At 55.1% G+C, this 27,977-nt stretch overlaps 3 protein-coding genes across 3 annotated transcripts; all 3 read right to left on the reverse strand.

Moving 5' to 3' along the window:
• Positions 1-339: 339 nt before the first annotated feature.
• On the reverse strand, positions 340-14,149 carry IRAK2 (interleukin 1 receptor associated kinase 2). Its single transcript, XM_054387534.1, has 13 exons — positions 13,963-14,149; positions 12,615-12,794; positions 8,432-8,602; positions 7,707-7,819; positions 6,299-6,497; positions 5,865-5,925; positions 5,300-5,414; positions 4,553-4,662; positions 4,016-4,211; positions 3,088-3,150; positions 1,973-2,173; positions 1,044-1,530; positions 340-458 (listed from the first exon to the last, which is right to left on the reverse strand). Exons 1-13 carry the CDS (start codon positions 14,147-14,149, stop codon positions 340-342), a joined length of 2,202 nt encoding a protein of 733 aa, XP_054243509.1.
• A 4,461-nt stretch (positions 14,150-18,610) lies between these two features.
• On the reverse strand, positions 18,611-20,638 carry VHL (von Hippel-Lindau tumor suppressor). Its single transcript, XM_054387572.1, has 3 exons — positions 20,458-20,638; positions 20,119-20,229; positions 18,611-19,080 (listed from the first exon to the last, which is right to left on the reverse strand). The coding sequence occupies exons 1-3, from the start codon at positions 20,636-20,638 to the stop codon at positions 18,887-18,889; spliced, it is 486 nt and encodes a 161-aa protein (XP_054243547.1). The 3' UTR covers positions 18,611-18,886.
• A 1,150-nt stretch (positions 20,639-21,788) lies between these two features.
• THUMPD3 (THUMP domain containing 3) lies at positions 21,789-27,043 on the reverse strand. Its single transcript, XM_054387325.1, has 9 exons — positions 26,825-27,043; positions 26,322-26,399; positions 25,330-25,869; positions 24,185-24,315; positions 23,769-23,838; positions 23,293-23,408; positions 23,003-23,113; positions 22,660-22,783; positions 21,789-22,014 (listed from the first exon to the last, which is right to left on the reverse strand). Exons 1-9 carry the CDS (start codon positions 27,041-27,043, stop codon positions 21,883-21,885), a joined length of 1,521 nt encoding a protein of 506 aa, XP_054243300.1. The 3' UTR covers positions 21,789-21,882.
• Positions 27,044-27,977: the final 934 nt, after the last annotated feature.

The raw sequence follows: 27,977 nt of genomic DNA on the forward strand, positions 1-27,977 counted from the left end.
TGCTCTCAGACACAGGTTAAAGGTAGAGGTGCTGCCATACACTGCAAATGCACTGCAAAAGGACTGCTGCTCTGGCAGCTGCTTGCCACCTCTGCACACTGCAGGTGGGCAGGAAGAGGCATGGCTGCTGACAGTGGCACTGTACTCGTCTCTGCTGCACAAGAGGTATTTTCAGTTTCTTCTCAGGGTGATCACTTTTGTTTTGCTCAGCAGGGCTAATGTTTCTGATCCAAATCTGCTACTTGGCCTTACATGCAAGGTGCACCTTTGCCATCTCTCTGATGAAGGAACAGTCCTTGTTTCTTCTTCTGAGCTGGCCATGGCTGAGAAATCATCCATTTAGGAGTCAAACAGTTCAGAACTGTTCAATTTGTCTTCTTCATACAGCAAAATGTTTTCCATGAGCTTCCTCTTTTGGTCATTAATCTTTATTTTCCAAGATGTCTCTCTGGGTAATGCTGGAAAACAAAAAAGCTAAATAGTGACAAAACCAACTCACCTGCTGTCTGAGGGTTGCCTGACAGCTTCAAACTGAACAAATGCAAACAAACCTGGTCTAGGGAAAAAGTCTACTAAAGCCCCAGAACCATTTCCATGGAATCACAGAAAGGTTTGGACTGGGAGGGACCTTAAAAGGTCACCTAGTTCCAATCTACTCCCATGGGCACCACCTTCCACTAGACCAGGTGGTTCAAGGTCTTGTGCAGCCTGATCTTGAACACCTGCAGGGAGGGGCCATTGGTAAATTGGTAACTAAGGAGGAAAGATTTCCTGCACTGAGCTCAGAAGCAGGCAGAAGAGGCTCAGCAGAGCTAGAGAAGAGGCTGACTGGTCCCTGCTGCTATGACACTGGAGCACTCACACAGTCTGCTACCATGAGAGAGGCAGGGGTAATTCTGCCACAGCAGCCTGCAGAGGCTGAGCTGGAAGGCTGTGTGTGTGCCCTGCAGCCCAGCTTCTCCTTACCTAGAGCACAGTTCTGCCACAGAAGCCTGCAGAGGCTGGAAGGTTGTGTGTGTGCCTGCAGCCTGGTCTGCCCTTACCTTGCGCACAGGGAGGCTGCAGCTCTGCGCTGTGGGGAGGAAGGCTGCAGAGCACTGTGGGCTCCTGGCTGCTGCAGGCTGCACTCCTCTGCTGCAGCCCAGCTGCGGCTCTGTGCTGCCCGAGGGCAGAGGCTGCTGCCTGTGCTGAGGTGTCACAGCTGTTGCTGGGTAGCTCCTCTGCAGATGTGTCTGAAGGGCCCCAGGTGAAGCTGCTGGACTCGTCTGACTCGCAGGGCACCCTGGACACCGGCTCGCAGCAGGTGTCAGGGCACACAGCTGCCAGCAGAGGTGGGCACAGGGGGGCACTGCTCAGCACCAGGGGCTGCCTGCTGCTCTCACTGCCCCCCGGAGAGGGCACCTCCCTGCTCACGCTGCTTGTCTCGTCATCAGTTTCTTCTGGGGTGTTGATGGAGAGCCCAGAGGTGCTGCCCCCCCAGAGGCAGTGCTCTCTGAGCCTGCTCTCGGCTGTGCCCACCATGCCAAGGGCCTGTTTCCAACAACGACATCAGTCAGTGCACAGCAGCTCTTGTGCCCATCCAGTCTGGCTTTCAACACTGCCAGCCCTGGAGCCACCACATCTTCTCTGGCCAACCTGTTCCACTGCCTCACCACCCTCCTGGGGAACAATTTCTTCCTCATGTCTTATCTCAATCCAGCCTCTTCCACTCTGAAGCCACCACCCCTCATCCTGTCACTCCAGGCCGTTCTAACAAGTCCCTCCCCAGCTCTCCTGGAGCCCCTTCAGGTATGGGAAGGCTGCTCTGAGGTCTCCCTGGAGCCTTCTCCAGGCTGAGCAGCCTTAACTCTCTCAGCCTGTCTGTTGCATTCTCCCACACCAACTGCCTCAAACCAAGCAAGACAGGGACGGTGGAGCCTCAGCCCTGGCTGTCAAGAAGACTGAAACCTTGGTGCTGTATTCCAGCTGTTACCTCTGCTATGCTGGGATTCTTCTTTCTCAGGCAGAGGCAGATGGCTGAGGCAAAGTCCACAGCAGTCTCTTCCAGCAAGGGTCCTGCTCTCATGTCCAGGTATTTACAGCAGATTTCTTTGGCAGCCAGCTTCTCAACAGGTATTCCTTTAGAGCAGGAGCTTTCTCTTGCCAGCTGCATTTCATCAGCAATTAGGTCCTTCTGTGTGCAGGAGAAAGAGGCAGCCATGAGGGCAAAATCACCAGCATTGTTCTCTGCACCACTGAGCAGGAGCCTATTGCTCCTTCACAGCTGTTTACAGGCCTCAGAGCCAGAAGAGTCTCCACTGGTGCAGCTGACAAAGGCTTTGTTAGCACAGAAGAGAGGAGGCCAGAGGTCTGCTCTGCTGTGGCTCCTGTCAGGCTCACTGAGGCAGAACCAGCTCTGCTAGCTGGAGCCACTGACAGGGATGAAGAGCAGCCCATGCTGTGCATGGCACCACTCTGGCACTGCCTCTCCAGTGTTTGCTAAAGACATCCCAGACCTGGGGATCTTTGTCCTCTGAACACCTCGGGGCATTGATGAGCTGCTTGGAAACAGGGGTATAATCCCCTGGGTTTCCCCTCAAAGGCCTCAGAGGACTACCTTCCATCCAAGGAACACAGGTGGAGCCTGCTTCCATGAGGGTCTGCTGATGGCATCAGCAAGCAGGGCCAGTCCTAGCTGCTTGTGAAGGCAGCTGGTGCAGCTCCAAGCGCAGCCTGGGCATGTTGTGAATTCCAGAGCCACCCTCAGCCCCGTGGTGAGTGCTGGCACCTCCTGCCCACCTGCATTGCCCCACTCGGGTTGGCAGCAATAGGCAGCTGTGTAACACTGAGTGCCCTGCTGTTGGAGCACTCATTACTCTGGAGTCCCTCCCTAGGGGCAGGCCAGCACTCCTGAGTGGGGTATGTGACATGGGAATGTCTAAAGCAGGGCAGCTACTGATGTCAGCAGGACCAGGGGATGGCTTCCAAACATCCTTTCCTCAGGATGGGCACAGCAGACTGCAAATAACAAACTAGAGACAATGAAAAGTCATTTTGTGACAGCAGCCCCATCCCCTTCTGCTGGCATTCACCACCCCTCTCTCTTACCAGGTAAGCAGGCTGCCTCCCTTCATCCAGGGCCTTCATCCCTGTCAGGATCTCTGCCAAGACCTATGGGGCACAGGTGAAAGAGCAGAGGCTGTGCTCAGAATCAATCCTGCTTTCAAAACTGAGGTTTGGAGCTAGAGAAATGCTGCACTGCCAGAGTGTCTGGAATCACATTGCTACTTCAAGTGGCTTCACAATGCCAGACCTGGGCAAGCCTGAGGACACTTTTGATCCACCCCAGAGCCAAGTGCAGAGTTCACAGCTAGGTGCAACAGCCATGAAACAGAGGGTAAAGAAAAAGCACGCAGGACAGTCACACCTGCAGACAGCTGTCCCAGCTGAAATTCCAGAGCCAAGGGTGCAAGGCCCCAAGGAGCCTGACTGTGCTCCTTCTGTTGGGATTTTCAAGTGAACAGCAGGAACAATTATTCTGCAACAATGAAGGGGCTCCAGGAGAGCTGGGGAGGGACCTCTGACTGGCTGGGAGTGTCAGGACAAGAGAACTTTGAGCTGAGAGAGGGAAGATTGAGACTGGAGATGAAGAAGAAATTCTTGCCAGTGAGGGTGAGGAGACACTGGCACAGGTTGCCCAGGGAGGCTGTGCATGTCCCCTCCCTGAAGGTGTTCAAGGCCAGGTTGGATTAGGTCCTGAGCAGCCTGGGCTGGTGGGAACTGGATGATCTTTGAGGTCCCTTCCGACCCAACCCATTCTGTGACTGTGGTTCAAAAAGATCTGCCTCAGCTTGCCACACACTGAGCTGCATTTGGAGTGTGACCATGATTAAAGCAGGGTCTCAACACATTGCACAGGCAACAGCTGCACTGTGAAGGTACCACAGAACAATGGCATCAGGCCCTGCTCCCCTACTCATCCTGCTGTCCAGAAGCACTAAAGAATGCAGCAGAACACATGGAGCAGGCAACTTACCACAGCACAGCTGAACACATCCACCCTGGCTGCCAGCTGCCCATGCCTGACCAGGTCCTCTGGCAGATAGGTTAGAGAAGCCTGCAGCACTTTGGTTTTCATCATGGCATATTCTGACTTTTTATCAGCAGAAAGCAACCTCAGGCCTGAGTGGCCAAGCTTTGGAGTCAGGTTTTCATCCAGCAAGACATTTGAGCTGTGACAAAGACAAAGCAAGATTGGAGCAGGTGATGCCAAGGCTGGTCAGGCAATGCAGCTGAGGGACACAGCTGCACTCTGACACGTGTGAAGGGAAGTGCTGAGCATGTCCAGCCTTTGGCTGCTGTCTGTAAACATAAGGATAACAAAGGGTAGAAAGGGAGAGAGGAAAGAGTAAGAAACTGGATCCAGAGAATCCCATTGCTCAGAAATGGGGCCTGAGTCACACAGCAGTGAGCACCCCACAGCAGGAGCTAGCACTGAGGCTCTGCACATCAGTTTCCAGCCACTGCTGCTGAAGGCGTTCTGGAATCAGCAGGTGGCCAGGAGAGTGCTCACCTCTTGATGTTGCCATGCAGGATTCCTGAGCTGTGGAGGTACTGCACAGCCTGGAGAAGCCCTGCTGCAATGCTGACTCTCACCTCCCAGGGCAGCGCCACGCAGCTGTCCTGCTGGGACACAAAGGCAGCTGACACAACAGACCCCTGCCCTCCAGCCAAACACTTGGCTCTAGCCCCAGTCAAGGCTGAGCTAAATCTCCAGTCTGGTGCAAGGCAGATTTGTAGGCCAAGGAGGGAACCAGTTCTGCTCTATCTTGCTGCACGCTTTGCCTGCCACAGGAGGCAGGCAGAGGAGGCAGCAGGACAAGTCCACCCCTGAGAGCACTGCTGGGATGGACTCTGTGTGGCTGCTGTTCCCTGCCCTGTGACCTCCCTTGCAATGCTCACTGAGCAGGTGTGAACACCTCCAGCTGCTCCCTCTGGGGTCCTTGTGACACCTGCAGCACACAATGCTGCTGAGCATGCTGATGGGTTCTGGAGAACTGCATTTCCCAACCCGCTGAAGCATTACAGCAGGAATAGATTTCCTAGAACTTCAGAAACATAAAGGCTGCCCAGCAGGAACTTCCAGCTGCCCTGACCTGCTTTACAAGAAGAAACCCAAGACTGCTGCAGCCTTTCTGGGACTGGCAGTCAGGGTATCTGGGCACCTTTAGCTGGTTTTGGTCTGCTTCTCAGAACTGACAGAGCTCTACTTGCTTTGCATGCACTGCCAGACCAGGGTGGATGACAGCTGCTTGCTTACTTGAGAGTGGAGCTTGCTGTGCAGGGATCCATTGGGCAGGTAAGGATAGATCAGGCAGTGCAGTCCAGTTTCTATGGAGAAACCCAGCAGCTGCAGAATGTTGACATGACAACACCTGCAGGCACAGACCACCAGGGGTTTGCCAAGGATGTAAGAGCAACATAAATACAGTCCTGAGCTGCAACAAATCATAACTTCAAGGCAACTGGCAACTGGCCACCAGCCCCTGCAACAGGAAGCAGAGTGGCCCTGAGTAGGCTGGCAGCAGGATAGCAGGACAGCAGCAGGCTGGCAGCAGGCTGACTAACCCAGCAGCAGAGAGGTGGTTGCAGTGCAGCCCTACTCTGAGCAGGCAGGAGGGACACAAGAGCTCCCAGGGCAGCTCTTTCTCACCATCCCAGGACTGGCAGAGCCCTGCAGCAGCACCAGGAGGCACATGGTTTGCCCAGGGCTCCTGTGAAGACCACACAGAACCCTGCTGGTCCCCGAAGGGCACAGCACTGGTAAGGGAAGCAAGCACACAGGCAGGGTATGCTCAGGCTGCACTTGACAGCCAGCTGCTTACCGAAAGCAGATCTGCACTTCTGTGTGAAAGAACCTTTGGGTGGCACTTGGGCTAGTGCATTCTGTCTGAAAAAGGCAAAGGTGCAGCAGAATGTCAGCAGCAGCCACTGGGATGTTGAATTTGTGCAGAGCTGTCAGTCTCCAGACTACAAACTACTCCAGAAAGCAGCTCTGTGCCCCAGGCAGCACTGGAGAGCTAGAACACAGCCCAGCACAGAGACACCTCTGATCCAGCCACCAGTGCAGGCAGAGCTCACAGAGCTGCTCATACCAGGAAGGCAGCAGCCCCCTGTGCTTGCTGAGCCTGGGGGTACTTTCCATCACCCCCTTGTCGTCTCCCCTCCTGCTGGGTCCCCACCCATACAGCACTGAGCAACAACTGCTCACTCCAGCAGACACGACTGACACCCCCCTCCAAGGAGCAAAGGGAGGTACTTGCCTCTTTGAGTCGTTTGATGGCATACACCACCTTGTTCCTCTGACCCTTGTAGACATCTGCAAAAGTCCCCTCCCCAATTCTGCTCTTGTCACTGAAGCTGTTGGTGGCACTTGTAACTTCCTGCTGTGTCCAGAGCAGGCTCCCGCTGGGCAGGTCAGCCATGGTCTCCTGCTGAGGGCTGGAGGAGCTGCAAGGCTACAGAGTTGTAGAAGGAACAAATTTAGCTCATGCAGATTCCTGTGCCTTTTCTTCCTTTCAGGAGCCATGGTTTGTTCTGGGACTTGAGCAATCTCTGTGGGCAGAAAGAAACTGTGGAAGGTGCAGAGCAGTTCCTGACGCCTTTGCTGTTAGCAGCCTGCACCTCCACCCTGCCCAGGGGCTTCACTTTGTCTGTCCATAGAGTTCTTTGACGGGAGATCAGCTCAAGCAACAGAACCCATTCAGCTTTGTGCCTGGGGCAGATGTTAACAAACAGCTGGACCAGAAGGCTGGGTCCCTCCTAACATATTTATGTTGTGGTGGGAACTTCACATCCACTTTCTGAAGCACCTGCTGCTGCTTGTACAACAATTTGTTGCTTCCAGCCTGGCAAGTCCTAATACCAACTGCTATTACAGTTCCACTGTAGCCTAGTCATGCAGCTTTCACACCCTCAACCTTCTCCAGGCTGGAGAAAACAAAACCTCCCCCTCTCCAGAAGCTCTGGCACGCATTGCAGCACTGCTCTGCTGGCTGCTGCTGCTGAACTGGGACACTCTGCGAGAGTTTCAAGTCTTGAACACCAATCTGCTTCAAAACACCCCAGAGAAAAATCAGCCAGAGAAAACAGGCCAAGGCCTGATGGGACCAGAGTGTGCATGTGGATCTGGAAACCCTGAGGATCCACAAGACAGATCCAGTTGGACCATCTCAGAGACAAGAGAGCTACAGGGAGAAGGGAGCAGGAGAGTGCTGAAGTCAATAGGAACAGGAGGAAAACTTCACTGCAAGATGTCTAAGGACTGGAACCCCTGGAACCCAGAGGTGATGGGATCCCATCCTTGGAGATTCTCACTTGTCAGCCACACAAGGCTCTGGGCAGTCTGGCTTAAACTCAGCACTAGCCCAGCTTTGAGCAGAAAGCACAGCTGAAGTGTACAATTACCAGCAGCCAGAATGCCCCTCTGGCTGTAAGTGCTGTGTATTGCACTGCCCTGTGATCACACCAGAACTATGAAGTCCTCTGTAAAACCCCTGCTGGAAGTTCCTTCCCATGTAGTTGCTGTTTGTGGACTCCCACATCTGCAGTCAAGCCCCCAGGTCTGTATTTCACACCAGCAGAGGAGGAGTACGCACTGATTCCCCCCCAGAATGTCCCAAAGGCCCTTTGAATGGCTGGGAGCAGTAAGCTCTGGCAGGATTTACCTTCACACTGGATGAGACAGGAGGGTTTGATTGCAAGGAATTCAAAAGGTCTCTTGGGGGAGGTGGTGGACCAGGGAGTGAAGAGAAGACTCCTTCAGCAACAGCACCTGAAACTGAAACAGCAGCACTGAAATGCACCTCACTGTGGCAAACCACAGCTTGGGACTAACAGTGGAGGTCTAGGGTGGCTGAGTTGAGTTTCCTAAGCAGGGACAGCTTGTGGCACACTGTTGAGGTGTGGGACACTGGGTGAAGGAGGGAGCTACTTCCCCAGTTCCTCTTTGCAAGAGGCCTCTCTAGTCCTGGCTCAGGGACACAGAGCTCCCTGAGCCTACACTGCTGCTGAGAGGTTCTGCTCAGCATGTCCTGCGGCTCTGCTCCCCCCTGTCACAGGCAGAAGGACTTGCTGACCCTCCACAGCTCCCCTCTGCACAGAGAGGGACATGAGGCACAGATCTACCCTTGGTATGGAGCCAGGGTGTTCATGGACACCTGGGAAACATCTTGAGATCCCAAGGGCAGATACAGGCAGCATCTCTCCAGGAAGGAGGAGGCCATGGGCTAGTTAGGAATAATCAGCTCAGGGTACAACTAGGAGAAAGTCAAATAGCCAAGGTGGGCACTGTGAGCAGGGCATTCCTTGTGGCACAGCAGGCAGGTGGGAAGCAGCATGGCCTAGGCCACTTCAGTGTTGGAGCAAACTCAGAAACTAGGCCTCCACTTACCAGCTGCTGCTGCTGCTCCCAGATGGGAAGAGCCTGCTGAAGGCAACAGACTGAACTCATTTTCTCTCTCTCTCTTTTTGATTTCTGGGGGGGGTAAAGATATGTGTTCCTGTTTGTGGGGCTGCACCAGCTCCTCCTTTTCAGAGCTGCTACTGTTGGAGGCTGATGTCCCTTGGAAAAAGAAGAAAGAAAGATGAAGGTTACCACAAAAACAGAGTCTGACTGCAGTCAGCTGTAAGGAAACAATCCTAGTGAGGGAAAGAGAGAGTGCATGAGCATGGACATGAAAGTGAACATTCCAGCTGCTCCAAGGGCTCCCTGGAGCCTTCTCTTCTCCAGGCTGAACTACCCCAACTCTCCCAGCCTGCCTACACAGCAGCTGTTCTCCAGTCCTTGCATCACCTTCATGTCCTCCTCTGGACCTGCTCTAATATCACCTAGGAATGCAGGTTGGATTGAAAGGAGGTCTTCAGCCTAAATTCAGGAAAATCAGGTTCATTTCTTTATTAGTGTGCCAGGATGCAGTGAATGACCACAGTGGTGTTAGGTTGATGGTTGGACTGGATGGTCTTAGAGGTCTCTTCCAACTAAAGTAACTCTATGATGCTAAGTCCCCAGTTCCACAGGGTCTGAGAGCAGCCATCCAACAGCCTGCAGGCCTCTGGGCCAAGGTGGCAGTCCCTGTGTCCTGCAGCTGTTGGCTCTTCCTCTGCTGCTTTAGCCGAGCAGTCGCCACAGCCAGGATCACTTCCCTCTTTCAACCTGCTCTGCAGGGGCTTTCATGAATTCTGCAACTTCCTGCACATCAGGCAAAGAACTGACATCCAAGTACTACGATGGACAGCCAGAGGTGGGCCTAGAGCAGTGCAAGCGATTGTGGAGGGCAGGTAGAGGTCTCCTGCAAGTCATCTGCCAGCAAAACACCGACCTGGTCTGCCAGAAAGCACTCAGTGCAGTCCAGCAAACAAGAGCTGCTTCAGCTGGCAGAACCACAAATCAAGGCAGACTCTGCCCCTTCATTTCATGTCAGGCTTTGCTCTGGCCTCTGGTGTAACAGACATCTGTGGGAAAAGGATCAGCTCAAGGCAGTTTTGCAACTTAGTGCATTTGATCTGGGACAGAAATTATCATCTAGAAACGCATCTAAAATTTGCTCCCTGCCCAGGGTGTCTCTCACAGCCTCTGTTAAACCCTCTGGGTTTAGCCTTCACATTGCTCTATGGAACTCAGTCCCGCTCCACATCACTTCTGACTCCCTAGGAAGCCCTTACTGGAACAGTGCCACAGTCACAAAGCAAACCAGAGCCAAAGGCTGATAGATCCCCCACTGCAGTGGCTCTCTGAGCTGAACTGAGTGTGGCCATCATCTCCTCACAGCCTCTCTTCTCTTCACTGCCTAACCCACAGGGACCACAACACAGAACCCTGCTGAGGTGCAGCAGGCAGCTCCAGCTCTTACAACCCAAGCCTTGCCTCAGCAGTCACAAAGTGTCCTCCTGCAGCCTGGGGGAAGCTGCGTGCAGTCATTTTTACCATGGGCTTTTACCTGGCTTGGCAGCTTGTGGTAAGTGAAGTTCAAAAGGTCTCAGAGATGTTTTTGAGCAAGCTTAGCTGAAAGAAGCAGAAGTGAAAACAGGTAACCCCCTCCCGTGCCAGAGGCTAAAGGCAGGTGCCTGTTGTGCAAGCTGCAGGTATTTACACAGCAGCTAAAAGCAAACCAGCCAAGCAGGAGGGTGTGGAATGATTCTGGGAAGGGATGATGACTGGTTGGGCTGTGCTGTACCTGTGTTTTCGCTGGCCATGCTGGTGCAAGCTGCAGGTGGAATGGAAGCCTGAGCCTTTGCCTTTTAAATCGTCAGAGAGGTTGTGTGTGAGCAGCCTTGTCAGGGGCTTCATGTGCTGCTTCTCATCCACTGCCACATCCTGGCCTTTGCACACAGGATCAGGGATCCTCTGCACAGCCTCTGGGTTTCCACTGAACACATCAGCTCTGCATCAGTCCAGCAGTGCTGTGGTTTTGCAAGCAATGCTGCTCTGACACTGAACACATTAAGCTTCTCTGGGAATGATTCACCAATGAGTTGTGTGGAGCTACTCTCAGCTTACAATCTACTCACGACCTTGTTCTCAAGGCTGCTAGGAGAAGAGAAAATTCTCTACCTTGGGGTAAAAGCAGCACCTCAGTTGTTGTAACAGGCACATTTGCTAAGCTCTTTGAGCTGAGCTTTTGCAAAAATGGTGAAATTAACCCAGATGGGAAAGAAAAAGCATCCCACCTAAGTGCTCCAAGCCAGGCAGAGGAAAAGCAGGGTGAAAAGTACCACTGCTGTTATGGAGTGGGGAAAACACACAGCACCTGCTCAGCTCCAGCCTGCATGTTCCTCATGAGCAGAGTGCAAGGTGTCTATTAAATGACAATGTGTGAAGTGGGACCACAGAAAGAGCTCCAGAGCAAGGCACTGAAACAAGCCAGCTGCAAACAAAGGTGGGGCGCACAGCGTGCTCTGACAGGGAGAGAAGACAGGGACTGTAACCATCAGAGTTCAAGGTGTTGGGGGTTGTACTGTCTGACACAAGAACACTCAGAGACTCTCTTATGGCCTTGGAAGCAATCTCCTTAAGTCCTGCACAGGCACAGAGCAAGGCTGTCACCACATGCTGGCAGTCACCCCAGGCCTGGTGCAGTGCTGGTGTCCAGACCAGGCTGATTCAGTTCAGAGTCTCCAATAAAGTCACAAACCAAAGTCCAGTTTGCAATCCTGCCTGCTCAGACTGGCCCTGTGAGTGGGGTTAGTGACACAAAGACACAAAGAGAAGCAAGGCTACTCTCCTGGAGCTGTTTGCTGTGTTGAGGAGTGAGCAGCAAGGATTGCTTGGGTCTCCTGAGCTGAGTGCTGGGGCTGAAGTCAGGGTGGAAGACTGGCACAATTCACACACACCCCTGACTGCCAGAAAGGAGGCTCTGAGGGGGGCACGAGTGAACAGGGGGATGTGGGGAACACGAGTGAAAAGGCAATGTAGGGAACAGGGGGAAAAGGGGGGATGTGGGAGACAGGGGGAATGGGGGATGTGGGAGACAGGGGGAACGGGGGATGTGGGGGAAAGGGGAGATATGGGGGACATGAGGGAACAGGAGATGTAGGGGACGGGGGGAATGGGGGATGTGGGGGACACGGGGGATGTGGGGGACATGGGGGAACGGGGGATGTGGGGGACACAGGGGATGTGGGGGATGTGGAGGAAATGGGGGAATGGGGGATGTGGGGGACACGGGGGATGGGGGCGACACAGGGGATGTGGGGGATGTGGAGGAAATGGGGGAAGGGGGGATGTGGGGGACATGGGGGAACAGGGGATGTGGGGGACATGGGGGAACAGGGGATGTGGGGGACATGGGGGAACGGGGGATGTGGGGGACACAGGGGAACGGGGGATGTGGGGGCACAAGGGATGTGGGGGATGTGGGGGCACAAGGGATGTGGGGGATGTGGAGGAAATGGGGGAAGGGGGGATGTGGGGGACACGGGGGAACGGGGGATGTGGGGGACACAGGGGATGTGGGGGACATGGGGGAACGGGGGATGTGGGGGACACAGGGGATGTGGGGGATGTGGAGGAAATGGGGGAATGGGGGATGTGGGGGACACGGGGGAACGGGGGATGTGGGGAACACGGGGGATGTGGGGGATGTGGAGGAAATGGGGGAATGGGGGATGTGGGGGACATGGGGGAACAGGGGATGTGGGGGACACAGGGGATGTGGGGGACACGGGGGAATGGGGGATGTGGGGGACACAGGGGATGTGGGGGATGTGGGGGAAATGGGGGAATGGGGGATGTGGGGGACACGGGGGAACGGGGGATGTGGGGGACATGGGGGAACGGGGGATGTAGGCCACTCAGCTTTCTGGGGCACCTCAACCCACAGACAGTCTGCCAAGGTGGGCACTGCAAAGGTGGGGTGATGACCCTGAGGGACCAGTGATTCCTCCCCCCCTATCTCACCTTCTCCTTACCCCACACAAATGTTATTTGAGGCAGTAGAAAATCATCATCAGGGGAGAACGTTTAGAATTCGAGCATCAGACTCCCCCCAAGTCCCTTCAGCCAGCATGAGAGAGATGCTGGGCTGGAGCTCTGGGAAGCAGCAGAGGCTGCCTGCAGGAGGAAAGCAGCTACTCACAGTCCAGAATGACCTTTGCCGCTCGGTAGAGCTGCAGCCCCTGCAGCAGGTCCAGCAGCTGCTGCACCGTGGCCAGCCTCACTCCCCACCACCACATCAGCTCTCTGGTGACACTGATCCCTGTCTTCTCCATGCACTTGATCTTGCGCAGCTCCGTCTGGTCAGTTATCACATAGGAGGCTGCAGGGGGATAAGGGAAGCTCTTGTTGAAAGCTGGGAAAGGCAAGCAGGAGCAGGCAGGGCCTGGGGTGAGACACACTGCTGCTCCCCTGCACTCTGCAAAGGAAGGATCACAACACAGCAGCCATCCGGACATGGGGAGAACTCAGCTCCTAGAGCAAGACTCTCGTTTTATCCCTTCAATCACTCGGGTTCAAATGTGGCACCAGAGCCCCACCATGAAAACCCAGGCACACTTCTCAGCATCTTTTCCCCATAATCTGCCTTCACCTCAATGCTTTGTACCAAAGAAGTCCAGGTTAGACTGCTGGTGTGATTCTCCCAAAGCAGGTAGAAGTCAGTGGTGAGACTGCCCTCCTGCTGAGCAAATACCATAGTTATGATAACCCAAGCAGGGTCTGAGTCCTGCCTGCACTGGGGTCAGCCAAGCAGCAGCTGATTCACCTGGGTGTTGCTTACAGCCAGGTAAAGCTGTGGGTGAAAGCTGTTGGTTTTAGGAGCAGGTGACACTGTGCTAAAGCCAACTCCACGCAGTTTGCCCCAATTCCCAAATAGCATCAGGTGAGGGAAGGACAGCTGGCACTGGAGATGAATCCCACCCGGGGTCAGTAAGGTACTGGGTGAGAGTTTCCTCAGCAGGCAGAGCTAGGGAGGGCTTGAACGAAAGGAAATCGTGCTAAACGAAGGGAGGAGGAGGTTCGCGGCTGTTGGCAGAGTGGTACAGAGAAAAGCATGAAAGACCCAGGGCCTTTATTTTCTATTACCCATTAACTGGACATGGCCGGGCCCGAGAAAAGAAGGGGCGGTGAGGGGGCGTTTGTGAAGGGAGGGAAGGAAACAAAAGCAGCCCCTGGACACACGAGGGCTGCTGTGAGACAGCAAACGGAACAGAGGGGAAGTGCGAGCCGAGAGGCAGGGCAGGGCTGGGATGCCGGGACAGCCACGGGCACACGGCAGTCAGAACTGCAGTGACCCCGCGGAGTCTTCGCTCGGTCCCGGCGCGGCTGCGGGACGGAACTCCCTGCCAGCGGAACGGGGATGGCCCGGCCAGGGACCCTGAGTGGGGCAGCCACACGCCCCGCCCGGCCCTCGCCCCCTGCCACCGCACGTCCAAACGTCGCTGCTCCATAGCCAGCCCCTGCCAGGCGCGGCCCCGCTGTCCGCTCACCGAAGCGCATCCAGTCGTAGTCGCTCAGGCAGTCCATCTTCTGGCAGAAGTCCTCCAGCACCCAGGCGGGCATGCTGTGAATGTAGAGGGCCGGGGGGCAGCCCCGTTTCAGGGCCGCGGGGGCCTGCTGCATGGTCATGGCCTCGCAGTCCCTCTCCAGAGAGTCCTTGGTCCCCGCTGCGGCCATCAGCGGCGGCCGGGCATGGTACGCAGGGTACAGCAGCGAGCTCCCCGGCCTGCCTCTGTGCGCGCCGGAGCTGGATTTTCTCCGGAGGCTTCCTCTCGTCACAGGGGCTGGCCCTGACCGCCTGTCCCCGCCCCGGCCCAGCGCTTTCCCGAGGAAGAGCCAAGCGCCGCGGACGGGCACTTGCCGGCAGGGACGGCCCCGCTGCGCCGCTTCCTGCCCGCTGACGTCAGGCTGGGCACAGCTCACAGCTCACTTTTTCCTTTCCAGGAGCCGTGGCTGCCCTGGCCCGGGGCCGCACTGCTCGTTCCGCGTGACAGGGGGGCACGACGCGCTCCTAGGGACACCCATGGCGGCTGTCACCTACCGCGGGGGCTGCCAAGGGGCTGCGGGGCGGCTGCCCGCTGCCAAAGGCTGTGTTCAGACAGGGACCCCCGCCAGGAGCTACAGCAGCCATGCTCCCAGCTGGGCGCTGTGCCCCCGGGGATGGGGAACGTTTCAAGAGTTCACAAGAAGCTGCACCAGCAGAGAGGGCAGGATAGAGAGCACAGGCTCCTTCCCAGCAGTGACCCGGCTGCCAGGGCTCTACAGCCACTCAGCACTCATTGTGGCCTGTGGCGTGGCAGTGGAGAGAATCACAGAGCTGTTTTGGGTGAAGACCTCTAAGATCATTGAGTCCAGCCACCATGGCCATCAAACCACGTCCCGAAGTGCAGTGGCCACACCCTTCTTGCACACCTCCAGGGACGGGGACTCCACCACCTCCCTGGACAGCCTGTGCCAATCCCTGATCACTCCTGAAGCACAGAAATTGTTGCTCATCTCCAACGTAACCCTCCCCTGGCACAATTCTAGCCATAACACATAAGAGTGGCCAGATGGCCAGGCCTCACTCATCAGGGATGGAGTTCCAAGTATGTTCTCAGAGTCAACTGTTTCCCTACATTCTTACGTGTTTCTTTCCACAGGCTGCTGCTGGCAAGATGCTCCACTTGGAGAGCCCTGCAGCTGTACCTCTGCTGCCACAGGGCAGCCTGCAACGCTGCAGTGATCCCTTCCTCCCTCTGGTCTTTTTTGGACCTCCTCATCTCCAGGTCTTTTCTATTCGTTACTAACAGCACTGTGAGTTTGAGGAGCCCTTTATTTACTATTCCTTTGTATCCTGCATACATCTGCAGTACAGCTAACTCCTTTCCAGAACCTGATTTCCAGTCTTTGGCAGTGTTCTGTGTTTCTTACCTCAGCAATCATGAACCTCTCAAGTACCACTGAAGTAACAACGAATTTCCTACCCCCGATGTGGCACAGACAAGCTGAAAACCATGCTATTACAAGGACAAAGTAGAGCAACCCTACCCAAACACCTCCAGAGTGGGGGTTATTTAAAACACCACAGCTCAAAGGCTGCCTTGGGAGCCAGCTGCTTTAGCAGAGATGCTATTTCAAGAGGCCAAGTTACAGCCAGGGTTTCCCCCTCTCTTTTCCCTGATCCCTGTCCCTCACACACCTCAGTTCTATATCACAGGCACACAAGCAGAGCACCTCTGAAAGTCACTTAAGAGGAGACTGAAACTCGTGTGGCAAAGAATTGGATCAAAGCAGGAAGGAAGGACCCTTCTTCCCCTTGAGCCCTGGAAAACACCTGTGAAACCTCAACTGATTAGCTCATGGGAAAGCCACGGGAAAGCACATCTGTGAGGGGACTGCAGCCTGGCAGCCAGCCCTGGACCCGCTTGCAAGGTTTGCAAGAGAACTGAAAGGGACTTCTTCAAGCTAGACCAGAAGGCCCCCAGCACTCCTGTTTAGCCTTCCCTGTCAGACAGCGAGGGATAGGGCAGGACTGCAGTGCTGCCCCCCAGCCCTCAGACACTACACCAGTGACAGGGCAGCTGCTCGTATCTCTGGTGCTTTCCACCAGCAGCTGCCCTTCCTGGTTCCAGGCTGCTCCTGTGACCCTGGAGGGAGACAAGGCCATGACCAACTGACCAGCTTCCCACGGCCTGCAGCAGGTCCAGGACAGCTTTCTCTTCTTACTGATCATACAACGTTCATGTCTCAGAGCCAGCTGGGGCTTGCTCTGTTCTTTTCCCATTCTGACCAAAAGGAGCACTCTACAACAGAACAAAGGAACTTCTTTGCTGGGCTGAGCATTCCTCCAGAAGCTGAGCTGCCTCCACCTGGGTTTGTGGCTTGTTTCAATGTATTTTATCCATAGCAGTTCTTTAGTGACCCCAAGTTTCTACCACAGCATCTGTGCACCTGCTTCAGCAGCTGTAAAGGAACAGGCTTTTGTGGCAGTTGCTTCCTTCCAGTGCTTTGTACTTGCAAGAAACACCAAGGCAGGGGTTTGGCTGAAGACTGCAACCCAAATGACGTCAGCACTAGGATGAGCTGTTACAATATGCAATCACACAGGGCCTCTGCCAGTAAAATCAGCAAGATCCACAGCTGGCCTGATGTTGTCACTGAACCACTCCAGGCTAGGTCCTTCATCACAACCAGCCCAGCTGCATGAAGGTGCCATTTAATGCGCCCAGCCACTGCCATGCTGCTCAGAAGGATGAGCCAGTAAGGCCTGCAATGGCAAGGCCTCCAACAGTGCTGTCAGGCTGTGGCAAGAGGTTCACACCTGACCAGGTATGGCCCAGAGGTCTGTAGACACCAAACCTTGGCAGCTGTTGGTCAGAGACGTTTTGAAGTGCTTCTCCTTGTCTTAAAGAGGAAGTTGCTGAGTTTTCAAACGCAATATATGGAAAGAAAATGCTATTTTATGTGTCAACAGGAAAGTCAACACTTGGACAGTGTGGGAGAGCTAAAATTAGTTAAGTAGTTACAGGGCTCACGTTACAAGAGAAGACATCCCCACTGCAAGGAAAGAGCTGTGGGTGGAACTGGGGTGGCAGCTGCACAAACAGGGCTCTGCATCAGGCTCTGTGTTTACTCCCTTCCTCTCCCAGACTGCTTGCACAATGTTGGGAAACTCCATTTCAGTTGCAGAAGGGAGGCCAGGGTTTCCTTTGTTACCTCCTCTAGGAAAGGGGAAGATTTCAAGCAGGGATTGCCCCTGCACAGGAAACAAGAGGCAATGCCTGCTCTGAAGCAGAGCACTTCCCACCCTTCAGGGCTGTGCAAAGGACAGCCAGCTGCTGTGGACAGCATGAAAGGAGGCCAGATCCAGAAAATGCACTTTGGTACTGGAAATCAGACACCACAGTGCCAAACTTGATGTAGAATCCCAAATTCTGTACCAGTGAAGCACTGGCCACTCCAGGAGGGGATGGAGAGCACCAGAAAAATGAAAATGCCAAAGAACTGGAGCAGAGTTGTAAAGTTCCTGTCCTAGGACTTACATACCTCAAGGATTCAGGCAAAGACCTTCCACTCAGGGTTCTGTGAGTAAATGCACTGACTCCCAAGGAATTAAATGAGCTTCACTTTTAAACTTCAAATTGCTGACAGAAGGGTGTGACTGCAGGTGGCAGCACACAGCTGAAGGCCACTCTTCTGCTTCTGCACGTCTGTGCAGTTTCAGTCACTGAAGAAAGATGCCATGCTGCCTGTTTTAGGTGTGCCCTCCTCAGTCAAGCTTTTTGGGGACTGGTGGATCTTTGGTTCATTTCCACGTGGTCACAGACCACCCCTGAGTCAGTGTTGGAAGGGTGAGCAGAAAATGTCCCTTAGACAATGGGCTGGACCTCAGCAAATGGACACAACCCCCACAGCTAACTGCTGCTCTCAGGGGCTGCTCTGAGCTGCGGATTTCAGAGGCCTGGAACTCTGTGGTGTTAACTAGAAATTAAGGAAAGAGAGGATACTCAGGTGAGTGATGACATCATGAGGAAGTTTTAATGTTGGCTTTTGGGCAAAAGAGGACAAAAGCTGCAATTGTAGCATAACTATATTCACACAGACACTGCCTAAAGCTGTGGTAAGCCTGGTGATGGCCATGATGCAGGCCTGCAGCCATGGGGGTTGACAGCTGCAACACCACAGCCAGAGTGTGGCACTGATCAGCTGCAACCCCCTTCAGCAGGATGAACACACAGGCAGTGACTGGACAGCCCCAGAGTGAAAAAGCCAGCAGGGACTCACACTTTTATGACAAAGATCAGTTCATACTCTTCAGGTATGTCAGGGAAGTGACAGAAGGGAGGACACTGATACCCACAGAATCCCCTCCTGTTCACAGCTGTTCACTAGGATGTGTAGCTGCCAAGCTATGTCACACAAACCAGCTGCCCCTTCCCCTGCCAGCTGTTGCAGCACTGCACTTGCTGCTGGGCGGACGAGCATGTGCCTGCTGACAGCAGTCCTGCTCTGGATGCAGCCTGTGCAGACAGATCCACCAAGGAACACAAGACAGGCAAGGGAATGCTTTCCCTGCTTCCCTACCTGAATAAAGCAGGGCTCTGTGAGCTGATCCTGCAACAGGCCTTCAGGAGCCCTTGAGAGACACAAGCAGCTGCTGTGGTCCATGCTCCCCCAGAAGGCCTCCAGCTACAATGTGAGCCACTGCCCTGTGATGGGAAAGGACTTGGAGCAGGCACCTCCCTGGAATGCTGAAGAAGACCAGGTGCACTTCTCCATGCTGTTGAGTCCTTTGGATCTGCTCTACCATGACAGCGAGCTCCCCACAGCCTGAGTTTGTATTTCAGAACTTACAACACGGGCAGCAGCTCTGTGCACATTTGGTGAGGACCATCCCTGCTCAACCTCAGTGCTTCGCTCTGCAGTCTGGGGTCACTGACCCTGCTCCACAGCTCCGTTCTTCAGCATCTTGCTTCTCTCCAGGGAAAGCCTCTGAAGATCCTTCCCAACGTCAGGATGATCCTCCAGCTCCTCATACAGCGACCAAACAATGTCCAGCTTCCTGTAGTCCATGGGCTTGACCAGGCTGCGAACCACTTGGAGGCATCTCTGCTTCAGGGTGAACACTGGGTGAGAAGCAAACGCAGGCACCAGCTGGTCACCTGGGCTGGCCAGCTGCTGCCCCAAGCCAGCAAGCATTCCTCCAGAACAGGCAGCAGCAGCCTTCACAGTTCACTACAAACACAAGAACTCATTTGCTGTGTGAGACACCCCCTGAAACCCATCAGAGAGGTCTCTGCATGGCAGGGCTGTCTGTTCGGAGCTCTACACAGGAACCCTCACCACCTCTTCCTGTTTGCGAGGCAGGTTTGATTGGGTCCCAGATCTCTCACTAAATCATCACACTTAAATCCAAGCACATCACAGCCCCAAACAATGCTAAAGGCTTGGGGAACAGTGGCTGGAAAGCTACCCAGTGGAAAAGGAACTGCAGGTGTTGGTCAGCTGAGGATGAGCCAGGGTGTGCCCAGGTGGCCAAGAAAGCCACCAGCAGCCTGGTCTGGATCACAAAAGGTGTGGTTAGCATGATCAGAGCAAGGATGGTGCCCCTGTACTGGGCACTGGTGAGGCCACACCTGGAGTACTGGGTTCAGCTCTGGGCCCCTCACTACAGGAAGAATATTGAGGGGCTGGAGCAGCTCCAGAGGACAACAAAGCTGGGGAAGGGCCTGGAGAACAGGGCTGGGGAGGAGGAGCTGAGGGAACTAGGGGTATTCAGCCTGATACAGCTGATGAGACCTTCTGACTATCTACAGCTCCCTGAAAGGAACCTGGAGCCAGGTGGGCTCTTCTCCCAAGGAACAAGAGACAGAACAAGAGAAAATGGCCTCAAGCTGCCCCAGAGGAGGTTCAGGTTGGACATGAGGAACAACTTCTCCCCCAGAAGGGTTGTCCAACCCTAGCCAGGCTGCCCACGGCAGTGGTGGAATGCCCATCCCTGGCAGGGTATCAAAGTTGTGTAGATGTGGTGCTGAGGGAGATGGTTTGGTGGTGTGCTGCAGTGCTGGGGTCAGGGTTAGGACTTAGTGACCGGAAAGGTCTCTTCCAGCCTCAGCTCTCTTGGGCCTCGCTGCTCTCTGGGCACCCGCAGCCTATGCCTTTACCTGGCAGGGTGATGTCTGCTGTGCGCACGTTTGGAGCCACCACCAACAGCTCCTGCCGGTTGACGAGGAGTCCATCGTTTGTCCGCGCGTCCCGGAACAGCCAGAGGTGACCTGGGACGGCGGAAGCAGAACCGTTACCCCTCCTTTGAACGACCCATCCCAGGCCAGAGGCCACCACCGCGGTCTGGGAAGGAAGTCACCGAGGACAGGACAGTGCTGCGGCTTCATGATCCTCGCAGCCTGTACGCCCGGCCACGGACTCCCAAACCACCTTTCTCAGCTAACCGGGACCATCCAGCCGGTTCCCCAACCCACCGGGGCCCTCTGTGCCTCACGCACCCCGGTAGCTGTGCATGAGCCTGCCGGTGCGCGGCCGCAAGACGGGATAGGAACGCAGCTTGCCCTCAAAATCCACCCAGAGCGGGAGGACGGAGCGCGGGCTGCGGTTGTTGAAGATGATCTCGGAGAGCTCCCCGCTGCTAGGGGAGCGCAGCCTGGGCCCGGGCTCTGCCGGCGCCATCTCAGCTCCGCTCCCGCGCCCGCCGTGCGCACGCGCCAAGGGCGGGCCCGGCCCCGCCGCTCCCGGCGCACGCGCTTGAGCCCGAGGGGGAGAACTGCCCCGGGCCGGCAGCGCTCGGCAGGGGGCTCAGCGGGCAGCGGCTGAATGCCCTTGGCACCCTGCAGAGCTCCCACAACCTCTGCGGGCAGCCTGGCGTGTGGTAAATAAGGAGCCGCTGGGCACAGGCAGGAAAAAGGACACGACTGAGACTCGGCTCCTGTGCAAAACTTCCCAAAGTTTAATATTCGTTGATTCATCTCTGAAGGGACACACACAGCATGGACTCGGGAAAACGGAAGTGGGCAGGGCTGTTCTCAGCCCCTGAGGAGCAGGGCAAGAGGCCTGAGACCCTACAGCTACAGAGATCAAGACGTTTGCAAGGGCAGGCTGCTGAAGAGGGAAACCTTTCTGTGACCATGGTGCCACAGCCATGGCAGCCAGCCCCCTGCTCACCCCTCGCCGTGTCCCCAGCACACACTGCAGACACCAGCAACGTGAGTGGGTGCTCAGGGGCTGTGCTCAAGCAGCACCTGCAGCTTGCTCTGGCTGTGTGCCAGCCCCTCGCCCACAGCAGTGTCCTGCTCAGGTGTGGCTCAGACCTTTGCTGGGGGTCAGCAGTAAGCTGGGGGAGCAGTAGGGAAGGCAGCAGCACCACCACACCACGTACCAACAGGCAATTGCTTGCCAGAATATAGAGTCTGGTTCATCAGTAGCTTACACTGGGTCAAGGCTATATAATTAGATAACCTCAGTTTGGAAAACCTTACAGCAAAGAGATGCCACCTGAGGAAACATCTGTAAAGCCTTCAGGCTGACAGGTTAGTAGCCCTGTTAGTGATGTGAAGATACAAGTGAGATTCCTCCAGCTTGGGAAGGAAATCAGCTGTTACCCCAAGAGCTGCCTCAACCTTCCCTACCATAAGCAGAGGAAACAAACATTTAACTGAACAAGACATGGAAAACTCAGGTGAAGGAAACCATTACTAATTCCCCTACTTTCAGTTTGGGGGACAGGGAGGAAAGAGGTGATGTAAACAAGGTTTCAGAACACACAGCACAAGTGGCAGCTCTCAAGTTGATCCCCAGGTTAGTGTTTGTTACACAACTTCTAGACAGATGGTTTGGTTTCTTTGCTCAGGAACTGAGCGAGCAAAGCTCCTGGGTGCTCAGCAGACTCTGGGGCTGTCCCTGCTGCCCCAGGCAGGTCACCAGAAGGATCTCCTCTCCTCGGCACGCTCCCAGGTGCGCCTCAGCAGATAGACAGCGGCGTGCAGCCCCCCGACATTCACCCACACCGTCTGCCCCTTGCGCCAGATGTGGCCCAGCCGCGACAAGGCCTGCAGAGCACAGAGACAGAGTGCTGGGGCTTCACCAGAGGGTAAGTTTGCTTTTGCAAAGAGCTTGGTTATTCTAAACCCCGTGCCTGATGGCAACATCAAATGACTCTTCAGGTACAAAATGGTTTAAATGTTATTGCTGATTGCACTGTGAACAGATCATCCAATCAGACTGGTTTGGGCTGGAAGGGACCTCAAAGCTCATCCAGTCCCAACTCGCTGCCATGGGCAAGGACACCTCCCACCAGCCCAGGTTGCTCAAGGCCTCATCCAGCCCGGCCTTGAACAACTCCAGGCAGTTGACATCCACAGCCTCCCCCCTGGGCAACTTGTTCCAGTGTCTCCCCACCCGCATTGCCAAGAATTTCTTCCTCATCTCCAGTCTCAATCTTCCTTCTCCCAGCTCAAAGCCATTGTCCCTTGTATAAGCACTCCCAGCCCTTGGCAAAAGGCCCTCCTGTAGCCCCTTCAGGTACTGGAGGGCTGCCAGAAGGTCTCCCTGCATCTTCAACTAGATCAGTTATGCTTAGGGCCCCAGACAACCTGACCTTGAACACCTTCTATCTTCTGTATACAAGTCAGCTCACAATGCTTCCCTGAGTGTCTGTGCAGGTGCAGGGGGGTCTGCTGTCCCACAGAACACACCTTGGCAAAGCACTTCTTGTCCTGGGTCAGGAGCACAGCCCTGCCAGTCCCTGGTGTGCAGATCCGGCCCATCTCCAGCAGGCAGGCTGGGTACAGATCCCAGTTCTTCTTCTTTGACCCTATCCTGCAAAATTTATCTTTGTGATTGCTGAAAACCAGTCAACTGCTGCTGGTCCTCCAGACGTGGGCTAGCTCACTGGGGACCAGTGCACTGCCAGTATCAGCCTGTGTTCTGAACAGAGCACACCAGAACTTCTCCATCAGTCCCAGGGAAGTGAGCAGAGGGACCCCAGCCCCAGGCAGCAGTGACATTCAGAGGCCTCTCCAGCCACCCCAGCCTCACCTCTTTCCGAAGGGCATGTCCGAGACGATGATGTCCACACAGCCAGTCCGCAGGGGCAGGTTGCAGATGTCCCACTGGATGATGTCCAAAGCTATGCCTGGAGCAGTGCTGCTACAAGTGCAAAACCTTTGCCTCAGACATGGCCTACTCAGAAGGTTTGAGCTGAGAAAGTCTCTTGGGTTAGCAAAAGCAGGGGGAAGTACCAACAAGGGACAGAAATGCACCAGGGCACAGTGGATTTCTTCACATACAACACTGCAGGAAACACAGATCCCTGCTGCTCCTCTCACCTTTCCTTACTCTCCTGTTTCTTTAGCAAAGAGCAGATGTTGTTTGCTGCTCTCTTCACAGCCTGTGGGTTGTTGTCTCCAGCAATATGGTAGCAGCTTGGCCACTCTGTGGCTCCCTGGGGGCAAACGTTGAGAATCAGCAACATCAACACCAACACTGCTTCACTTGTAACAAAACCTGAGAGTCACCCAGAGTGCCAGAATGCCACAAAGTACCTGGCAGTGGAAGCAGAATTCCCCAACAGGTACCTGTCATGGGCATTATGCATCTTAACAGATCAAAAGGCTTTGGGATTTGGTCTCTTCCTGCTGCAGCTTTGGGAAGGAAAATGTGGTCATGGTACTTGCATCTGTTCAGAAGCTGGAAAGATACTTCTGGGGTTCACTACTCAATTCTCACCAATAAAGCTTCCCTGTATGAATCAGCTGCAGATAGCATCAAATTTTACTGCCCTAGACAGTGAAGTAAAAATCACCTCTATGGGGATTGCACCAGTGCCACACATGGGATCCACGATGATGTCTGTTGGCTGTGGATCACAGAGCCTGGGGAATGGAAAAAGATGTGGTGAGAGGAGTCTGAAAACCTGCATTTCTGCAAGGAAGGGAAAGTGAACTAGTTTAATCACTCTTATCCTACCAAAACCTCCCTCTGTGATTGTTTTTTCTACTCATTCATTAGCATTTCATAAGCAGCAACACAGAGATACCTTCAGCGTGATCCAGCACTTGGCAAGGAGCTAACACAGCAAACACCCCCAGGTAATCACAGGGCATTCTGCTTCACCACTTGCTGCTTTCTCATCTAACAATTAGCTTTTGAGGAAGCAGTGGGGGGCTAAAGGACCCCATTGTGACCCCCAGCACAGCCCCACTGTGGCAGCACACTGACCTCAGCATGCCGTAGGCCAGTGTGGAGCGGAGGGTGGTAGGGCCAAAGTGGGTGATGTTCCTTCTGTGCAGGCTCTCCTCAGTCAGTGCAATACCCACAACTACTTCACTGTTGTGGATGTTCAGAAGAACCTAAAGAAAAACCCTGGACTCAGTTTCAGGAGCAGCAGCAGTTTTCCACAGTGAGCCTGGGGAAGAGCTGTGAACCTCAGCTGGCAATTCAGAGCCAGAAGAAATGGACAGAGAGCATTCTTGGAAGGCACTGTTTTGATGGAGCACAGCTGTCCTCATTCATACAGAACATTTCCTTTCACACAAGCCTTCAGAAGTGCTACAACAGCAGCCTGGCTCTTAAAAGGCTCTCTTTGGTAAGTATGGGGGAGAAATCTGGCAAGTCCTGCAAGTCACAGTGAAGCATTTGCAGAGCTGCACTAAAAATCCCACTCTTGATCTCCTCCACTGGAGCACTTCAGAAGGCCCAGGACATTAAGCCAGCTCTTAACAGACCTGCAGGGAAAACTTCCCTTTTCTGCCCCTCAGAAGTAGAGCAGGTCCTTGGCTGTCCTTTCAAATCTCTGCTTTCCCCATGGTAAGAAAGAAACTCTGGGCAGCTACTGTTAACCCTTTTTTTCTCTTCAGCCATCAACCTACAGCTTCTGGAAGAGGCACCTGCTGTCAGCTTGCACTCACACAAACCGCTGGGTTAAGGGAAGGTTGCATCAGGTGCAACTACAGCTGAAGGTGCTGCATGTACCTAAATGCAACCAAATGCTACAGGAGGAGATGAGCCTTGGCACCAAAGCCTTTGCTGTGGTTCAGGGAGACCCAGCCCAGATGCCCTGTGTGTAATGGTGGTAGCCAATGAGCCTGGGGAGAACACAACAGTGCTGGCAAAGATGGACTCAGGGAAGGGCAAAAGTGCCCCACTGGGCCACAATAAGATGATTATTTGGGCAGCCAAAGCACGAGGAAGCGGTGGGACCTCTGGGTGCACTTAGTGTGCCAGTGGAATGAGGAGGCTGTGACTCAGCATTGCCAGCCTCAGCTCCAGGGGCAGCTGCTGAAGGCATTCTCAGACGTCTGAGCATCAGAACTAGGAAGTGTTACAGACAGAAAGGTGAGCAGGGCCAAGGCAGCAGACTGTACCTCTACGTCAAAGTCAGTCATGTCAGCCTTCCACTGGAAGTGCTCCTGCACAGCTCCCCCGAAGTCCCTGGCAGCCTCGTTGGAGGTGAAGCTGTGCTTGTCCCCAGCCCTGTTGCAGGTCACTCGGAATTTCAGCACCTTTGTGCCTGCCTGGCTTGGCTGCCCCTCACCAGCCTTGGCCTCACTCCCAGAGCCCTCCTGCAGCTCATCCTTGGGGTCTGACTGCTCAGGATCCTCCTCCTGCTCCTCTTCCCCATTCTGGGCCTCCACTGCTTGTGGCTCCCCTGTGTCCTGGTCATGGGGGGGTTCCACACTGGCAGAGTTCTGGGCAGAGTCCTCCTCTCTGCTCATACCTTTTGGCTCTGAGCCTTCCTCCTCCCCCCCATCCTGCAGCTTCTCTCTGCTGGCAGCACGCTGCACACTCAGCTTTTTGCGCTTGCTCTTTTTCTTTTTCAAGCTGTTGTTCAGCTCCCAAACCTTCAAGGGATTGGCCCAAGGCAGTTTTTTAACCAAATCTTCCAAATCCTTTAGGGCATCCTCCTTTAAAAGACAAAAGAGTCATGTTTGTGGTCAGTCCATCCCTTTACATGTCTGTCCCAAAGCAGTTCCTCAGACAGGTAACCCCCCACACACTCGAGCCAGGCTTGCAGCTTCCTCTGTGAATTCTGCCCTGACTAAACTGAGCTGCACTTGAAGTCACAGGACCCAGAGAATTTAATAACTTCTCTTGTTAAATAATGAGCCAACACTGAATTAAGTGGCTGAAGTGACACTTCACTGTCCTCTACCAGCATAGCATCAGCTCTTGTCCTAGATATTAACTATGCAACACCTTGAACCAAAGAAATACACTTCCAGTTCCCCAGCCAGCAAAGAACTGGGATAACATCACAAACTCCCTAACTTCTTCATGAAACAGGATATTTTCTGAAGCTTGCCTTAAATTAAAACCCACGCCAGACCCCAAAACTATGGAAAAAAGAGTAACTCACCTTGCTTGCTTTAAATTGATAGTCTTTGAACTCCTGAACAACAACAAATAAATTATCCACTGACCTCAGGCGACGCACCTAGAAGCAATGAGAAGCCCCAGTGCACGTTAGTGACTGTGCATGCCCAGGGGGTTGTTTATTGCAATCGGCACTTTGTCACCTTACAGCCAGCTTCAAGACCACATCCTCCCAGTCGGTGTTGATATGGGGGTTACCCATATCAAAGTCAGCAGGAAGCTGAAGCTTCCCATCTCTGACTTCACCCACCCCAGCAAACACAACGTGACCTGGAACTACCTCTTGAAACTGGGACAGCGTTTTGGGTGTTTTTTTTTCATTACGAACGCTTCTGCACCGGCAGCATTCCGCTCAGGCCGGGCCAGGACCCTGTCCCTCCCGTTACAGCCACCGAGGGGCGAGCCACGGCCGCAGCTGGGTGGGCAGCGAGGCCGGGCTTGGGAGCGAGGCAGGGAGCGGGGACGGAGCGGGCAACCCGTGCAGACCTGCGGCAGGCTCCCGGCCGGGACCTCGAAGTAGATCTTGCCCCGGTCCCTGCTGATCCTGGAGGCTGAGCCCAGCTTCTCCTGCACCTCTTCGGCCGCCGTCAGCTCGAACCCAGTGGGGACGGTGGCGCCGATAACGGCGGCTAGCTCCGCACCCTCCTCACACGGGGCCGGCCCCTGATCGCCGCCGGCGGCGCCGGCCACCTCCGTTTCCGCCATGCCCGGCCACTGAAGGAGGCCTGCGGACGGTGACCGGTGGACGGCGCCGGACCCTCCCGCACGTGCCACGGCCAATTCCGCTTCCGGGTCGGGCGCGGCTCCCGAGCGCAGGCGGCCGGGCAGCAGCGCCCCCTGCTGGCCAGCGGGGGTGTGCCCCGGCGGTGTGCTCCGCTGCTCGCTGCGGGCGGGAGGCGATGCCCGATGCCGGGCCGTGGTGGGAACGAAGCGAGGAGCGGCGGGACAGCCGCCCAGGGAGAGGCCTGCAGCGGCCCCTTCGCTGGGCTCTGCTGTGGCTCGGCGGTGAAGCCGCTGTGGCCGCTGCCTGTCGCCCGGAGAAGGCGCTGCCGGGTGGGCGGGTGCCTGTGTGACACTGTGCTGGGAGCTGAAGGTCGGTGTCTGTCCGGAGGGGCAGAGAACGGGCACAGGGACCAAAGCAGGGCGGGAAGGGTGATCCGTGAGCGCCGTAACTCCTGGGTGCTGATCCCCTCTGGAGTGCTAACAGCTCATGGTGCAGCCTCAGGCACGCACCCAGGAGCCCTCCGTGATCCCAGTGTGGGGATGCCCTCATGTCCCCCAGACCCTGCGAGGCCCCAGTGCCGTGCTGGGTACGGAGGTGTTGCTGCTGGGTGTGCAGGGCTGCGCAGGCTGTGGCTGGGCAGCTGGTGCTGTGCCAGCTCCGCACCCACATGGCACCGGTGCGGTGGCTGCAGGTGTTTGCTGTGGGGGGCAGACCCTATCTGGCCGCTTCATAGAACCCTGGAATCATAGCTTGGGTTAGAAGGGAACCCCTGCCATGGGCAGGGACACCTCCCACCAGCCCAGGCTGCTCAAGGCCTCATCCAGCATGGCCTGGAACATCTTCAGGCTTGGAGGCTCCACAGCTTCTCTGGGCAACCTGTTCTAGTCCTCACCACTCTCGTGGGGAAGAATTTCT

This window comes from Indicator indicator, chromosome 15, assembly GCF_027791375.1.
Source record: "Indicator indicator isolate 239-I01 chromosome 15, UM_Iind_1.1, whole genome shotgun sequence".
NCBI lineage: Eukaryota > Metazoa > Chordata > Aves > Piciformes > Indicatoridae > Indicator > Indicator indicator.

Excerpts from the sequence above, each read along its gene's own strand:
- IRAK2 (XM_054387534.1), bottom strand. The coding sequence starts at position 14,149 with ATGGCCGCAGCGGGGACCAAGGACTCTCTGGAGAGGGACTGCGAGGCC. Across the intron at positions 7,820-8,431 it reads GGGAGCAGCAGCAGCAGCTG|TTTCAGGTGCTGTTGCTGAA; the intron begins GTAAGTGGAGGC and ends CTGCTGTTTCAG. Across the intron at positions 5,415-5,864 it reads GAAGTGCAGATCTGCTTTCG|GTGTTGTCATGTCAACATTC; the intron begins GTAAGCAGCTGG and ends CTGTGCCTGCAG.
- VHL (XM_054387572.1), bottom strand. The coding sequence starts at position 20,638 with ATGGCGCCGGCAGAGCCCGGGCCCAGGCTGCGCTCCCCTAGCAGCGGG. Across the intron at positions 20,230-20,457 it reads GCTCATGCACAGCTACCGGG|GTCACCTCTGGCTGTTCCGG; the intron begins GTGCGTGAGGCA and ends CCGCCGTCCCAG. Across the intron at positions 19,081-20,118 it reads AGCAGACATCACCCTGCCAG|TGTTCACCCTGAAGCAGAGA; the intron begins GTAAAGGCATAG and ends CTTCTCACCCAG.
- THUMPD3 (XM_054387325.1), bottom strand. The coding sequence starts at position 27,043 with ATGGCGGAAACGGAGGTGGCCGGCGCCGCCGGCGGCGATCAGGGGCCG. Across the intron at positions 22,784-23,002 it reads GACATGCCCTTCGGAAAGAG|GATAGGGTCAAAGAAGAAGA; the intron begins GTGAGGCTGGGG and ends TAAATTTTGCAG. Across the intron at positions 22,015-22,659 it reads ACAAGAAGTGCTTTGCCAAG|GCCTTGTCGCGGCTGGGCCA; the intron begins GTGTGTTCTGTG and ends TGTGCTCTGCAG.